At 46.0% G+C, this 16,796-nt stretch overlaps 1 protein-coding gene across 3 annotated transcripts in view; it reads left to right on the top strand.

Moving 5' to 3' along the window:
- The first annotated feature begins 1,818 nt into the window (after positions 1-1,818).
- The window catches only part of LOC129823544 (receptor-type tyrosine-protein phosphatase mu-like), a 163,472-nt gene continuing 148,494 nt past the window's right edge, over positions 1,819-16,796 (top strand). For 2 of the 3 annotated variants that reach the window (XM_055882346.1, XM_055882348.1), the window contains exons 1-4: positions 1,819-1,850; positions 6,361-6,435; positions 8,670-8,805; positions 11,687-11,716. In XM_055882346.1, the coding sequence (XP_055738321.1) occupies positions 1,823-1,850; positions 6,361-6,435; positions 8,670-8,805; positions 11,687-11,716 (269 nt within the window). In that variant the 5' untranslated portion in view covers positions 1,819-1,822. The remainder of the gene's footprint in view (positions 1,851-6,360; positions 6,436-8,669; positions 8,806-11,686; positions 11,717-16,796) is intronic. The other variant, XM_055882347.1, reaches the window with a different exon arrangement.

Genomic DNA, 16,796 nt, shown 5'->3' with positions numbered 1-16,796 from the left:
ATCAAACTGTCACCAGGTAACTCTACTTTACACTCACAGAAAGAAGAGCATAGATTCTCCAAGCTGTAAGAATCGGGGTGTCAGGTTGGTAGTATTTAACTAGGGTATTTAATGGGGTCTCAGAGGTTGGTAGTATTTAACTAGGGTATTTAATGGAGTCTCAGAGGTTGGTAGTATTAAACTAGGGTATTTAATGGGGTGTCAGAGGATGGGAGTATTAAACTAGGGTATTTAATGGGGTGTCAGAGGATGGGAGTATTAAACTAGGGTATTTAATGTGGTCTCAGAGGTTGGTAGTATTAAACTAGGGTATTTAATGGGGTGTCAGAGGATGGGAGTATTAAACTAGGGTATTTAATGTGGTCTCAGAGGTTGGTAGTATTTAACTAGGGTATTTAATGGGGTGTCAGAGGATGGGAGTATTAAACTAGGGTATTTAATGTGGTCTCAGAGGTTGGTAGTATTAAACTAGGGTTTTAATGGAGTCTCAGAGGTTGGTAGTATTAAACTAGGGTTTTAATGGAGTCTCAGAGGTTGGGAGTATTAAACTAGGGTATTTAATGGAGTCTCAGAGGTTGGTAGTATTAAACTAGGGTATTTAATGGAGTCTCATTGGTTGGTAGTATTAAACTAGGGTATTTAATGTGGTCTCAGAGGTTGGTAGTATTAAACTAGGGTTTTAATGGAGTCTCAGAGGTTGGTAGTATTAAACTAGGGTTTTAATGGAGTCTCAGAGGATGGGAGTATTAAACTAGGGTATTTAATGTGGTCTCAGAGGTTGGTAGTATTAAACTAGGGTTTTAATGGAGTCTCAGAGGATGGGAGTATTAAACTAGGGTATTTAATGGAGTCTCAGAGGTTGGTAGTATTAAACTAGGGTATTTAATGTGGTCTCAGAGGTTGGTAGTATTAAACTAGGGTATTTAATGTGGTCTCAGAGGTTGGGAGTATTAAACTAGGGTATTTAATGTGGTCTCAGAGGTTGGTAGTATTAAACTAGGGTTTTAATGGAGTCTCAGAGGTTGGGAGTATTAAACTAGGGTATTTAATGGGGATTCTTTGGCAGTTCTCCTCCATATCTCTTCTTGTCCAACTGTCAGAGAACGCCTGATGTTTTGACTAGCACAGGTCAGAGGTCATATCAACACTTCAACCATTAAGGTGCTGATGTCAAAACATGTTCAACCTCACCACTGAACTGACCGGCTAATTGATGTGTGATTAATTTGTTTAGTAGCCTACCGTTTCAAAAGAAATTGAGCACTTAGCGAACCAAGGTCCAACAGAAACACTGAGCCGGGGTGACTATTGAATTCATTCAATGGTCGGTTGGATCGTCTCAAACTGTTAATGTGAAATCTTTTAATGTGCTATGTCTGTTCGTGAAAGAGGCCTTTTGAGCGGCTGCTAAAAAGCCACAAGGTTCAGACATACAATACAGAGACGCAGGCACACACACACACACACACACACACACACACACAGATGCAAGCACACACACACACACACACACACACACACACACACACACATATATCACGTGTTGTTTTATGGCCTTCTCATCCGCTCCTCTCTCCTGTCTGTCTATGTGACGATGCTGAAGAGAGGTCGCATACAGGGACGATGTGTGTGTGTGTGTGTGTGTGTGTGTGTGTGTGTGTGTGTGTGTGTGTGTGTGTGTGTGTGTGTGTGTGTGTGTGTGTGTGTGTGTGTGTGTGTGTGTGTGTGTGTGTGTGTGTGTGTGTGTGTGTTATTATATGACTGCACATTAATATCTAACTGTTATTTGTCTCTTCTTTCTCCTCTGCAACAGGAGACCAAGATGGACTGTGTCCGCATCGCCACTAAAGGTAGGACCACAACAGACCTACATCTAAGTGGTTCGCTGAGGACATTGACTTACCAGGCCGATAATGCTGAAACTAGACGTGTTTACCAGGCCGATAATGCTGTAAATAGATGTGTTTACCAGGCCGATAATGCTGAAACTAGACGGGTTTACCAGACCGATAATGCTGAAATTAGACATGTTTACCAGACCGATAATGTTGAAACTAGACGTGTTTACCAGGCCGATAATGTTGATACTAGACGTGTTTACCAGGCAGATAATGCTAAAACTAGACGCGTTTACCAGGCCGATAATGCTGAAACTAGACGGGTTTACCAGACCGATAATGTTGAAACAAGACGTGTTTACCAGGCCGATAATGCTAAAACTAGATGTGTTTACCAGGCCGATAATGCTGAAATTAGACATGTTTACCAGGCCGATAATGCTGATACTAGACGGGTTTACCAGACCGATAATGCTGAAATTAGACATGTTTACCAGGCCGATAATGCTGAAACTAGACGGGTTTACCAGACCGATAATGTTGAAACTAGACGTGTTTACCAGGCCGATAATGCTGAAACTAGACGGGTTTGCCAGACCGATAATGTTGAAACTAGACGTGTTTACCAGGCCGATAATGCTGAAACTAGACGGGTTTACCAGACCGATAATGCTGAAATTAGACATGTTTACCAGGCCGATAATGCTGAAACTAGACGGGTTTACCAGACCGATAATGCTGAAATTAGACATGTTTACCAGGCCGATAATGCTAAAACTAAACGTGTTTACCAGGCCGATAATGCTGAAACTAGACGGGTTTACCAGACCGATAATGTTGAAACTAGACGTGTTTACCAGGCCGATAATGCTGAAACTAGACGGGTTTGCCAGACCGATAATGTTGAAACTAGACGTGTTTACCAGGCCGATAATGCTAAAACTAGACGTGTTTACCAGGCCGATAATGCTGAAACTAGACGGGTTTGCCAGACCGATAATGTTGAAACTAGACGTGTTTACCAGGCCGATAATGCTGAAACTAGACGGGTTTACCAGACCGATAATGCTGAAATTAGACATGTTTACCAGGCCGATAATGCTGAAACTAGACGGGTTTACCAGACCGATAATGCTGAAATTAGACATGTTTACCAGGCCGATAATGCTAAAACTAAACGTGTTTACCAGGCCGATAATGCTGAAACTAGACGGGTTTACCAGACCGATAATGTTGAAACTAGACGTGTTTACCAGGCCGATAATGCTGAAACTAGACGGGTTTGCCAGACCGATAATGTTGAAACTAGACGTGTTTACCAGGCCGATAATGCTAAAACTAGACGTGTTTACCAGGCCGATAATGCTGAAATTAGACATGTTTACCAGACCGATAATGCTGAAAAATAGATGTGTTTACCAGGCCAATAATGTTGAAACTAGACGTGTTTACCAGTCCGATAATGCTGAAACTAGACGTGTTTACTAGTCCGATAATGCTGAAACTAGATGTGTTTACCAGTCCGATAATGCTGAAACTAGACGTGTTTAGCATTCTAACTTGACCTGCTAACCTTTGAGAACTAACGACATGAACCTGTTAGTCAGCGGTCTCCATGTAGGAACACTTCGATTAAACTATTACCCAGAAACATCTGTCACACCCTCACACTGTCAACAGTGTGTTCTCTCGTCTCAGAGACTCCAACCATGTACTCTGGCTTTGGGAACTTACTTATTTTGCTTGACACACACACACTTGTGTTAGCTGCTCCAGACAGCTTAAAACACTTGATCAGGATGGGGATTGATACCGCCTGGGGGAGGGCTGGTAACACTGCTCTGACACACACACACACACACACACACACACACACACACACACACACACACACACACACACACACACACACACACACACACACACACACACACAGACACACAGACACACAGACACACACACAGACACACACACAGACACACAGAGAGCTCAGGGAAGCCCCGTCACATGAATCAGCTATGCTCGACAGACACAGCTTCACAATAGATTTCCTATTGAGTGAATGGATAGTAAAATGAAGATCAGCCTCCTCTGTTTACTACACGAGGGCCTGTGGTATTGTACACAAGGCAGAATGCACTGGTACATGGAGTGATAGACAGAGTTAGATTCAATCGTATCTAAAAGAGGTGGAAGAATTCTAAGAAGGTCAAACAGCTAACCACACAAGGTCAGACAGCTAACCACACAAGGTCAGATAGCTAACCACACAAGGTCAGATAGCTAACCACACAAGGTCAGACAGCTAACTACACAAGGTCAGATAGCTAACCACACAAGGTCAGACAGCTAACCACACAAGGTCAGACAGCTAACCACACAAGGTCAGACAGCTGACCACACAAGGTCAGACAGCTAACCACACAAGGTCAGATAGCTAACCACACAAGGTCAGACAGCTAACCACACAAGGTCAGACAGCTAACCACACAAGGTCAGATAGCTAACCACACAAGGTCAGACAGCTAACCACACAAGGTCAGATAGCTAACCACACAAGGTCAGATAGATAACCACACAAGGTCAGACAGCTAACCACACAAGGTAAAATAGCTAACCACACAAGGTTGATAAAGCTAACCACACAAGGTCAGACAGCTAACCACACAAGGTCAGACAGCTAACCACACAAGGTCAGACAGCTAACCACACAAGGTCAGACAGCTAACCACACAAGGTCAGATAGCTAACCACACAAGGTCAGACAGCTAACCACACAAGGTCAGACAGCTAACCACACAAGGTCAGATAGCTAACCACACAAGGTCAGATAGCTAACCACACAAGGTCAGACAGCTAACCACACAAGGTCAGATAGCTAACCACACAAGGTCAGACAGCTAACCACACAAGGTCAGATAGCTAACCACACAAGGTCAGATAGCTAACCACACAAGGTCAGATAGCTAACCACACAAGGTCAGATAGCTAACCACACAAGGTCAGACAGCTAACCACACAAGGTTGTAATAGGTTCAATGTATTTAGTAAAATACATTGAATGCAGTTAGAGTAAGTGACAAGTTGTTAGTCTAGAGCTGAAGGTTAGATTTCAGTCTAGAGCTGAAGGTTAGATGTTGGTGTAGAGCTGAAGGTTAGATGTTGGTGTAGAGCTGAAGGTTAGATGTTAGTGTAGAGCTGAAGGTTAGATGTTAGTGTAGAGCTGAAGGTTAGATGTTGGTGTAGAGCTGAAGGTTAGATGTTAGTCTAGAGCTGAAGGTTAGATGTTAGTGTAGAGCTGAAGGTTAGATGTTGGTGTAGAGCTGAAGGTTAGATGTTGGTGTAGAGCTGAAGGTTAGATGTTGGTGTAGAGCTGAAGGTTAGATGTTGGTGTAGAGCTGAAGGTTAGATGTTAGTGTAGAGCTGAAGGTTAGATGTTAATCTAGAGCTAGAGGTTAGATGTTAATCTAGAGCTGAAGGTTAGATGTTAGTGTAGAGCTGAAGGTTAGATGTTAGTCTAGAGCTGAAGGTTAGATGTTAGTCTAGAGCTGAAGGTTATATGTTAGTGTAGAGCTGAAGGTTAGATGTTAGTCTAGAGCTGAAGGTTAGATGTTAGTCTAGAGCTGAAGGTTAGATGTTGGTGTAGAGCTGAAGGTTAGTTGTTAGTCTAGAGCTGAAGGTTAGATGTTAGTCTAGAGCTGAAGGTTAGTTGTTAGTCTAGAGCTGAAGGTTAGATGTTAGTCTAGAGCTGAAGGTTAGTTGTTAGTGTAGAGCTGAAGGTTAGATGTTAGTGTAGAGCTGAAGGTTAGATGTTAGTGTAGAGCTGAAGGTTATATGTTAGTGTAGAGCTGAAGATTAGATGTTAGTCTAGAGCTGAAGGTTAGATGTTAGTCTAGAGCTGAAGGTTAGTTGTTAGTCTAGAGCTGAAGGTTAGATGTTAGTCTAGAGCTGAAGGTTAGTTGTTAGTGTAGAGCTGAAGGTTAGATGTTAGTCTAGAGCTGAAGGTTAGATGTTAGTGTAGAGCTGAAGGTTAGATGTTAGTCTAGAGCTGAAAATTAGATAAATCTCTTCTAACATTGAGTGTTTCTATAATGTTGAATGGTGACTGAGATTTTGTGACCTCTCTCTCTCTCTTTTTCACCCTCTCCACCCCCTTTCCCATCTCTCTCCCTCCCTCCCTTTCCCCACTCCCCTCTCGCTCTTCTCCTCCCCACCCTCTCCATTTCTCTCTATTTCTCCCCCCTCTCCCCACCCTCTCCATTTCTCTCCCCCTCTCCATTTCTCTCCCCCCTCCCCTCTCCCCACCCTCTCCATTTCTCTCTTTCTTCCCTTCCCCCTCTCCCCACCCTCTCCATTTCTCTCCCCCCTCCCCCCACCCTCTCCATTTCTCTCTCTTTCTCTCCCCCCTCCCCTCCCTCTCCATTTGTCTCTATTTCTCTCCCCCCTCCCCTTCTCCCCTCTCTCTCTTCCTCTCTCATCCTCTCCCCCTCCCCCCTTGCTGCATGCCACTGTGTGCCTCCAGCTGCCATACTGGTGACCCAGCTAACTACTCCGTACCTCCGCATCGTACCAGCGGCTGGTGACGACCAACTAACAGGTTAGACTCTCTGCTCATGTTTCCAGTAGATGTTGTAACATGTACTGTCCTGTTCTCCCAGACTAAGAGCCTGTTCTGAGATACTGGTGTACAGCTGTAAGGGCTAGGTCTATTTCTTCAGGTGCCTGTGTTTTGTTGTTTTGTTTGTGTGTTGTTTTGTTTGTTGTGTTGTTTTGTTTGTTGTGTTTTGTTTTGTTTGTTGTGTTGTTTTGTTGTTTTGTTTGTGTTTTGTTTTGTTTTGTTTGTTTTGTTTGTTGTGTTGTTTTGTTTGTTTTGTTTGTTGTGTTGTTTTGTTTGTTGTGTTGTTTTGTTTGTTTGTTATGTTGGCTTGTTTTGTTTGTTGGCTTGTTTTGTTTCTTGTGTTGTTTTGTTTGTTGTGTTATTTTGTTTGTTGTGTTGTTTTGTTTGTTGTGTTTTTTTGTTGTGTTGTTTTGTTTGTTATGTTGGGTTGTTTTGCTTGTTGGGTTGTTTTGTTTGTTGTGTTGTTTTGTTTGTTGTGTTGTTTTGTTTGTTGTGTTGTTTTGTTTGTTTTGTTTGTTGTGTTTTTTTGTTGTGTTGTTTTGTTGTTATGTTGGGTTGTTTTGCTTGTTTTGTTTGTTGTGTTGTGAATTAAAGGTTCTTCCAGTACAACACCTGTAATATGATGAAGCATCCTCACTGTGTAACAGTACATGAAATGTCTGTTTTCATTTACAATCCTCATGTCATGTGTTGAAATTGGAGATTTCCCTACAGAAGTCAATCCCTTTCATTAATATGTATCATATCAGATCTGTGTATCTTCCCTGACATCTGACAGCAATATCCCTAGACTGATAGTAGAGGTGTAGTGGAGGGGAGGGGGGAGAGAAATAGAGAGGGTGGGGAGAGGGGAGGGGGGAGAGAAATGGAGAGGGTGGGGAGAGGAGGAGTGGGGAGAGAAATAGAGAGGGGGAGAGGGGAGTGGGGAGAGAAATGGAGAGGGTGGGGAGAGGGGAGGGGGGAGAGAAATGGAGAGGGTGGGGAGAGGGGAGGGGGGAGAGAAATGGAGAGGGCGGGGAGAGGGGGGAGAAATAGAGAGGGTTGGGAGAGGGGGAGGGGGGGAGAAATAGAGAGAAATGGAGAGGGTGGGGAGAGGGGGAGCGGGGAGATAAATGGAGAGGGTGGGGAGAGGAAGAGCGAGAGGGGACTGACTCTCAGCCTGACTGACAGGCCCGTTTGGGTGATATAGTATCGTAATACTGGTGTGGATAAGAGATCTATGCAGCAAAAGTTCTCTTTTGTTTCACGCATTTGGTCGTAGTTACTGTAACTTGTGATTTCTTAAAACGTTCATTCTACCTCCATATGGGGATGAAATGGAAAAAACAGCCTGTTTCAGCAGTAAACTGTGTTCTCTTCTATTCAACAGTCCACTATATCAATATTCAACCGCTATCGATACTCTGTCTTCCCGAAAACATTCAATAGAGTCAGTCTAACAGGACATGTTGGAGCAGATCGATTATACATACATGTTCTACTGGCTGACTGACTGACTGACTGACTGACTGGCTGGCTGACTGGCTGGTTGACTAGCTGGCTGGCTGGCTGGCTGGCTGGCTGGCTGGTTGACTAGCTGACTGGTTGACTAGCTGGCTGACTGGCTGACTGACTGACTGGCTGGCTGACTGACTGGCTGGCTGGTTGACTAGCTGACATGCTGGCTGACTGATTGGCTGGCTGACTGATTGGCTGGCTAACTGGCTGGCTGGCTGACTCCCTGGCTGACTGATTGACTGGCTGACTGACTGGCTGGCTGGCTGACTGTATGACTGGCTGACTGACTGCCTGGCTGCCTGATTGACTGGCTGACTGGCTGGCTGGCTGGCTGACTGGCTGACTGGCTGGCTGGCTGGCTGACTGCATGACTGCCTGACTGGCTGGCTGGCTGACTGACTGCCTGGCTGCCTGATTGACTGGCTGACTGGCTGGCTGGCTGGCTGACTGCATGACTGGCTGACTGATTGGCTGGCTGGCTGACTGACTCCCTGGCTGACTGACTGCCTGACTGCCTGATTGACTTGCTGGCTGGCTGGCTGACTACATGACTGGCTGACTTACTGGCTGACTGGCGACTGACTGCCTGGCTGACTGTACACCAGGAGCCATTGAGACATTACCAGATGTTTTTGTCTGCTTGTTGTTGTTGATGTTGTTTGTTTGTTGTTGTTGATGTTGTTTGTTTGTTTGTTGTTGTGTTGTCGACAATATAGGAGCGGCCACCCGTAAGCCTGACGCGGTAGAGCCAGAGAAACAGACTGACCACACAGTGAAGATAGCCGGAGTCATTGCTGGCATCCTCCTCTTCGTCATTATCTTCCTCGGAGTCGTCCTCCTCATGAAGAAAAGGTCAGCCATTTTGTAGAAGTGCTACATGTTGTGTTTTACGGTGCCAATATGACACAGTCGGACAAACTGAAGATTAATAACATTTCATTTAAACATTATTCCATAAATACAATATGAGATAAATTTGGACATCTTGCTCGTTTTATATTTCTCGAAGAACAAGACTTTTGTTGTTACTCCCGACAATACTCTCTATTCTGTCTTTCGCCCTCAAAACAGCAGTGGCAGCGTCGCTGTCGAATGTAAATAATTAATTTGATTATGTTGATACGCTACATTACGGCTGTTTACAGCTAAATGAGAAACAGTTTGCTATGAAAGATGAATGTGTCCTAGGCCCCATCATATAACAGGCATTAAACTAACCCCAGCCCTGTTCAATGACACTGGCTTGGGGATGGGAGGAAAAGGGAGAGGCATATAGAAAGGAAGATAAAGAATAGGAGATAAGAAGGAAATAATAATAGAGAGAGAGAGATAATCTGAGAGACTCTGAGAGAGAGACTCTGAGAGAGAGACTCTGAGAGAGAGAGAGAGAGAGAGACTCTGAGAGAGAGACTCTGAGAGAGAGACTCTGAGAGAGAGACTCTGAGAGAGCGATGAGAGAGAGAGAAATAAAGAGAGAGAGAGAGAGAGAGGGAGATATAGATAGAGAGACAGACTAGGGCCAGTAATTGAAGGTTGCTAGATCAAATCCCCGAGCTGACAAGGTAAAAGTCTGAACAACCCACTGACCGTCATTGTAAATACCCATTTGTTCTTAGTTGACTTGCCTAGTTAAATGAAATGTAAAAAGTGAGGCAAGGAGAGAAAGCATTTCTATTGCCTCGTACTGTAACTTCTGGCTAAATATACATCAGCTCTAGATACTATACAGGAAGAGGCCGTCTCCACGTCTCCAATGCAATCTGGGAAGCTGAAGCTTCTGTACACACCCAGGCCTGAAATATGCCCAAATGTCAGTTCGTGTACCTTTTTATCTCGTTGCTGTTGTCCATAATATGGGAGCGGCCACCCATGAGCCTGCCGCTGTGTTTCTCTAGATGAGTTGAGGAGAATGGCACCCTACTCCCTGTTATAGTGCACTACTTATGGTCAAAAGTAAGTGCACTATATAGTGAACGTGGTGCCATTTGGGACACATGTTAGTTCAGTATCTGTACCGAAAGGAACGACGAGGCGGGAAACGCCATGACAACAGCGAGAGGAGGAGGAGGGGGGGGGGGGGGGGGGGGACTACTTTCTGGTCTGTACAGTTCCAACCTAACTTTTAGATTGAATGTCCGTGATGAAATTGTACGCGTTCTATATTTCTGCTCTACGATCATTTACCAGTTCACATTGCTCGACAGTTTTGTTACGGTGTGAGGTACAACAGTCGTGATATTTCATTGAAATAATTTTTCTGTTTGCCTAATTTAAATGAGACAGTCAGGGAGATGAATTCATTCAATCCATTTGGTCTCATTTAGAATCTAATTGGTTTAGAATTAGAGCCATGTTAAGAAATTCTAAGTTCTGATTTAGAACTAACCTTTTTGGAGGTTAAAATGTTAATTTCCCTTTTTGTCTACAGACATCTATGGTGACATATGCCTCGAATATCCCGGCCAGTGTTATTCCGTATTCATTTAACTGCGGCGAACGCCTACAAATATGAAACAGGAAAACACATAGCGTTTTGTCATGAGATGGAAATGATGTCCTAAAAACCTTCTCTAATGAATGTTAACTAGCTCCAAAGAAACCTATACCTACATGGCGGAAGGATCGTGCTGCCAAGGCAGCAGGTAGCCTAGTGGTTAGAACGTTGGGCCTGTATTTGAAAGGTCGCTGGTTTGAATCCCTGAGCAGACAAGGTTTTTTTTTTTTTCTGTGTCCGAATCAACTTAATTGGATATTTTGGTGTTAATTGCCTTGGTTCCTTGGCAAATTGGGCACATCCTTAACTCCAAGTGGCCCCGCCACTGAAACCACGTCTATACATATGTCTATGGCAAGGAGAACAAAAGCACAACTCTGTTGTATATCAGTGGAGAAACGAAGAGGCAGCATGCAGAAATATATGTGCCATGGTATCAGTGTTTAACACGTCTTATCTAACCGTTTCTGAGTTCCCAACATGACCTGTAGTCCAAATGTATGAGCACATGTGTATCTATCTCTACCAAGAGTCAGCGTACAAATTACACGCTATCTCCTTGTCCTGCTCACATTACATGCCAAATAACACCTAGCTACCACCTTGCTCCTCACTACAACTGTAGTCTACCTTAACGTTTCCCTTCTACCTGCCTACATACCTGCCTGCCTGCTTACCTGCCTGCCTACCTACCTACCTGCCTGCCTACCTGCTTACCTGCCTGCTTACCTGCCTACCTGCCTGCCTACCTGCTTACCTGCCTGCCTACCTACCTGCCTGCCTACATACCTGCCTGCCTGCTTACCTGCCGGCCTACCTACCTGCCTGCCTACCTACTTACCTGCCTGCCTACCTGCCTGCCTGCCTACCTGCTTACCTGCCTGCCTACCTGCCTGCCTGCCTACCTGCTTACCTGCCTGCCTACCTACCTACCTGCTTACCTGCTTACCTGCCTGCCTACATACCTGCCTGCCTGCCTGCCTGCCTGCCTGCCTGCCTGTCTACCTGCCTACATACCTGCCTGCCTGCCTGCCTGCCTGCCTGCCACCCACCATATCTGTTTTTTGTCCATTTTATAAATTTTTTCTAACATTAATATATATTTACTTTTTCTTTCCTTCATTTCATATCCCCCGTCCCTCCGTCCCGCCGTCCTCCACTGCTTATATCCTACCACCACCTCACCTAACCACGTACCACCTCACCTAACCACGTACCACCTCACCTACCACTGGGCAGAAGAACCTACCACTCCTACACTTACTACCTGTAAGTAAACACGTCAACGTAACAGTCTTGGTGCTTTTGCTTAACTACCGTGTATCATTTAGACCTGGGTCCGTGCATGAGAGAAACCATGACAGTCTGTCTCATCTGTTCACACAGACCTGGGTCCGTGCATGAGAGAAACCATGACAGTCTGTCTCATCTGTTCACACAGACCTGGGTCCGTGCATGAGAGAAACCATGACAGTCTGGGTCAAATACACATGTCAATTACTTTCAAATATTTGAGATAAGATTGATTAGATATACCCTATACAGTAGAAAAAAACGATTATATCCAAAGCACCTTAGTATTTGCATGAGAAGAACCACGTCATTCCAATAACTACCATGCTGTAGTTTCTGACAGAGATTCTGAAAGGACTCTTATATTTTCCCCTTGATGATTAGATTGTCACACTTTGACAATTGCTGATCAATGATTTATGAAGCATCTATGTAAGAAATTATAAAGTGTACATCATGGAGATCCTATAGAGGCCTGAAGTCTCGAAAATAGACATCTATCAATCTCAGAACTGACTGGTCTGGTCAAACAAACGGACTGCTTGAAGTGAAACCGATTGTGAGCTATCATGAGATCAGGATGGTTTCCCTAGGCTAGGTCCTGTGGCTCAGTCAGTAGAGCGTTGGTCCTGTGTGTCAGTCAGTAGAGCGTGGGTCCTGTAGCTCAGTCAGTAGAGCATGGGTCCTGTGGCTCAGTCAGTAGAGCATGGGTCCTGTGGCTCAGTCAGTAGAGCATGGGTCCTGTGTAGCTCAGTCAGTAGAGCATAGGTCCTGTGGCTCAGTCAGTAGAGCATAGGTCCTGTGTGTCAGTCAGTAGAGCATGGGTCCTGTAGCTCAGTCAGTAGAGCATGGGTCCTGTGGCTCAGTCAGTAGAGCATGGGTCCTGTGTAGCTCAGTCAGTAGAGCATAGGTCCTGTGGCTCAGTCAGTAGAGCATAGGTCCTGTGGCTCAGTCAGTAGAGCATGGGTCCTGTGTAGCTCAGTCAGTAGAGCATGGGTCCTGTGGCTCAGTCAGTAGAGCATAGGTCCTGTGGCTCAGTCAGTAGAGCATGGGTCCTGTGGCTCAGTCAGTAGAGCATGGGTCCTGTGGCTCAGTCGGTAGAGCGTTGGTCCTGTGGCTCAGTCGGTAGAGCATGGGTCCTGTGTAGCTCAGTCAGTAGAGCATGGGTCCTGTGGCTCAGTCGGTAGAGCATTGGTCCTGTTTGTCAGTCAGTAGAGCATGGGTCCTGTGGCTCAGTCAGTAGAGCATGGGTCCTGTGGCTCAGTCGGTAGAGCATGGGTCCTGTGTAGCTCAGTCAGTAGAGCATGGGTCCTGTGGCTCAGTCAGTAGAGCATGGGTCCTGTGTAGCTCAGTCAGTAGAGCATGGCTCCTGTGGCTCAGTCAGTAGAGCATGGGTCCTGTGGCTCAGTCAGTAGAGCATGGGTCCTGTGGCTCAGTCAGTAGAGCATGGGTCCTGTGGCTCAGTCGGTAGACCATGGGTCCTGTGGCTCAGTCAGTAGAGCATGGGTCCTGTGGCTCAGTCAGTAGAGCATGGGTCCTGTGGCTCAGTCGGTAGACCATGGGTCCTGTGGCTCAGTCGGCAGAGCATGGCGTTTGTTTATGATTTCCACTGGATGAATCCACTTAGATATTTTGCACATGACCCAACACAGGGGCCTCTTCCATAGAGAAGAGTTGGACTCCATATACCCAACACAGGGGCCTCTTCCATAGAGAAGAGGTAGGACTCCATATACCCAACACAGGGGCCTCTTCCTTAGAGAAGAGGTAGGACTCCATATACCCAACACAGGAGCCTCTTCTATAGAGAAGAGGAAGGACTCCATATACCCACACAGGGGCCTCTTCCATAGAGAAGAGGAAGGACTCCATATACCAACACAGGGGCCTCTTCCATAGAGAAGAGGTAGGACTCCATATACGTCCACATCATTATCATCATACATTTGTCACTTTTCACACTGCTGCACGACTGCTGCAAACAGATAGTGGGTGTGTTCATAATGGCATCCTATTACCCATGTGCCCTGGTCAAAAGTAGTCCACTATATAGGGAATGGGGTGGAATTTTGGACACAGACCTTGGTCTAACAGGCCCTGCTGTAGTGTTGCCTGTCGTAGTGATAAGGACAGGACGGACATACGGATGGAGGGAGGGAGAGAGAGAAGGGGAAAGAGGAGGGTGGGAGACAACAGCTTCTCGTAGCTCATTTTCATTATGCTTAATGCTAGTCGTTTTACACAACAAACGAGCGTCAGAGACAGGCGGTTAGACGCTCCCATGTGAAATGCATGAGGGGAACTAAGTCCTCTCTCCCTCTTCATCAGCTCTCTCTCTCTCTCTTCTCTCTCTCTCTCTATCTCTCCCTCTTCATCAGCTCTCTCTCTCTCTCTCTCCCTCTTCATCACCTCTCTCTCTCTCTCCCTCTTCTCTCTCTCTCTCTCTCTCTCTCCCTCTTCATCACCTCTCTCTCTCTCTCCCTCTCCATCACCTCTATCTCCCTCTCCATCACCTCTCTCTCCCTCTCCATCACCTCTCTCTCCCTCACCATCTCCTCTCTCTCTCTCTCCCTCTCCATCTCCTCTCTCTCTCCCTCTCCATCACCTCTCTCCCTCCCCATCTCCTCTCTCTCTCTCTCCCTCTCCATCTCCTCTCTCTCTCCCTCTCCATCTCCTCTCTCTCTCCCTCTCCATCTCCTCTCTCTCTCCCTCTCATCTCCTCTCTCTCTCCCTCTCCATCACCTCTCTCTCTCTCCCTCTCCATCACCTCTCTCTCTCCCTCTCCATCACCTCTCTCTCTCTCTCCCTCTCCATCTCCTCTCTCTCTCCCTCTCCATCACCTCTCTCTCTCCCCATCTCCTCTCTCTCGCTCTCCCTCTCCATCACCTCTCTCTCTCTCTCCCTCTCCATCTCCTCTCTCTCTCCCTCTCCATCACCTCTCTCCCTCCCCATCTCCTCTCTCTCTCTCTCCCTCTCCATCTCCTAAGACAGCCAGTACATTAATCCCTGATGTGAATAAGACAGCCAGTACATTAACCCCTGATATAAATAAGACAGCCAGTACATTAACCCCTGATATAAATAAGACAGCCAGTACATTAACCCCTGATATAAATAAGACAGCCAGTATATTAACCCCTGATATAAATAAGACAATCCCTGATATAAATACGACAGCCAGTACATTAACTGCTGATATAAATAAGACAGCCAGTACATTAACCCCTGATATAAATAAGACAGCCAGTATATTAACCCCTGATATAAATAAGACAACCAGTACATTAACCCATGATATAAATAAGACAGCCAGTACATTAACCCCTGATATAAATAAGACAGCCAGTACATTAACCCCTGATATAAATAAGACAGCCAGTACATTAACCCCTGCTATAAATAAGACAGCCAGTACACTAACCCCTGATATGAATAAGACAGCCAGTACATTAACCCCTGATATAAATAAGACAGCCAGTACATTAACCACTATCGAGAATGAATGAGTTATAGGATTGACACTATGAAGCCTTGAGGATCTGAAGACATGCTTTAAGATTTCTGTTCTGAGACTTGAGGCTGTGTGTGTGTGTGTGTGTGTGTGTGTGTGTGTGTGTGTGTGTGTGTGTGTGTGTGTGTGTGTGTGTGTGTGTGTGTGTGTGTGTGTGTGTGTGTGTGTGTGTGTGTGCGCGCGTGTGTGTTTGTGTGTGTGTGTTTGTGTGTTTGTGTGTGTGCGTGCGTGTGTGTGTGTGTCAGTGTTGTCATTACATCAAGAGGTTAACAGAGGTTAAGCCCCTCCCTATAGTTTTATTTTATTTTATTTTATTTGATCCCTCTCACCCTGCTGTCAATGGAGCCCAACCCCTCACACCCTGCTCTCTCCCTGCATGTCATTGGAATCCAATACGGGCAACAAGACCATTTACCCCCCAAGGACGCACAGCCTCACTACGCCAATATACTGACAATTGGGAAGAGGAGAACGATAGAGGGCGGAGGGAGAAAAGGAGAGAGGGGGAGGGAGAGAGAGGGAAAGATACAGAGAGAAAGAGGGGACAAGAGAGAGAGGTGATGATGAGGGGGAAAGAGAGGGGGTGAATAGGGGTGAGAGAGGGAGAGAGAGAGAGAGAGAGAGGGGATGAAGAGGGAGAGATAGAGGGGAGGGAGAGAGAGAAAAGGTGATGGAGAGAGCGAGAGAGAGACTGAAGAGGGAGAGAGAGAGGGAACAAAGAGAGAGGTGATGGAGAGAGAGAGAAAGAGGGGATGAATATGGAGAGATAGAGGGGAGGGAGAGAGAGAAAATGTGATGAGAGAGCGAGAGAGGATGAAGAGGGAGAGAGAGAAAAGGTGATGAGAGAGAGAGAGAGAGGATGAAGAGGGAGAGAGAGAGGGAATGAAGAGAGAGGTGATGTAGAGAGAGAGAAAGAGGGGATGAAGAGGGAGAGATAGAGGGGAGGGAGAGAGAGAAAAGGTAATGGAGAGAGAGCGAGAGAGGATGAAGAGGGAGAGAGAGAAAAGGTGATGAGAGAGAGAGAGGATGAAGAGGGAGAGAAAGAGGGGATGAAGAGGGAGAGAGAGAGGGGATGAAGAGGGAGAGAGAGAGGGGATGAAAAGAGAAAGAGAGAGAGAGGGGATGAAGAGGGAGAGAGAGAGGTGATGGAGAGGGAGAGAGGTGATGGAGAAGGAGAGAGAGAGAGAGGTGATGAAGAGGGAGAGATAGAGAGAGAGAGAGAGAAGAGGGAGAGAGAGAGAGAGGTGATGAAGAGGGAGAGAGGACTTAGTTCCCCTCATGCATTTCACATGGGAGCGTCTAACCGCCTGTCTCTGACGCTCGTTTGTTGTGTAAAACGACTAGCATTAAGCATAATGAAAATGAGCTACGAGAAGCTGTTGTCTCCCACCCTCCTCTTTCCCCTTCTCTCTCTCCCTCCCTCCATCCGTATGTCCGTCCTGTCCTTATCACTACAACAGGCAACACTATAACAGAGCCCAAATGCCACCCTATTCCATATGGGCACTGGTCAAAAAAGGGTGCACTACAAAGGGAGTTTAGTGG

The sequence above is a fragment of the Salvelinus fontinalis genome, chromosome 26 (assembly GCF_029448725.1).
Source record: "Salvelinus fontinalis isolate EN_2023a chromosome 26, ASM2944872v1, whole genome shotgun sequence".
Lineage (NCBI taxonomy): Eukaryota > Metazoa > Chordata > Actinopteri > Salmoniformes > Salmonidae > Salvelinus > Salvelinus fontinalis.
This window is presented reverse-complemented; position numbering and strand designations above follow the sequence as displayed.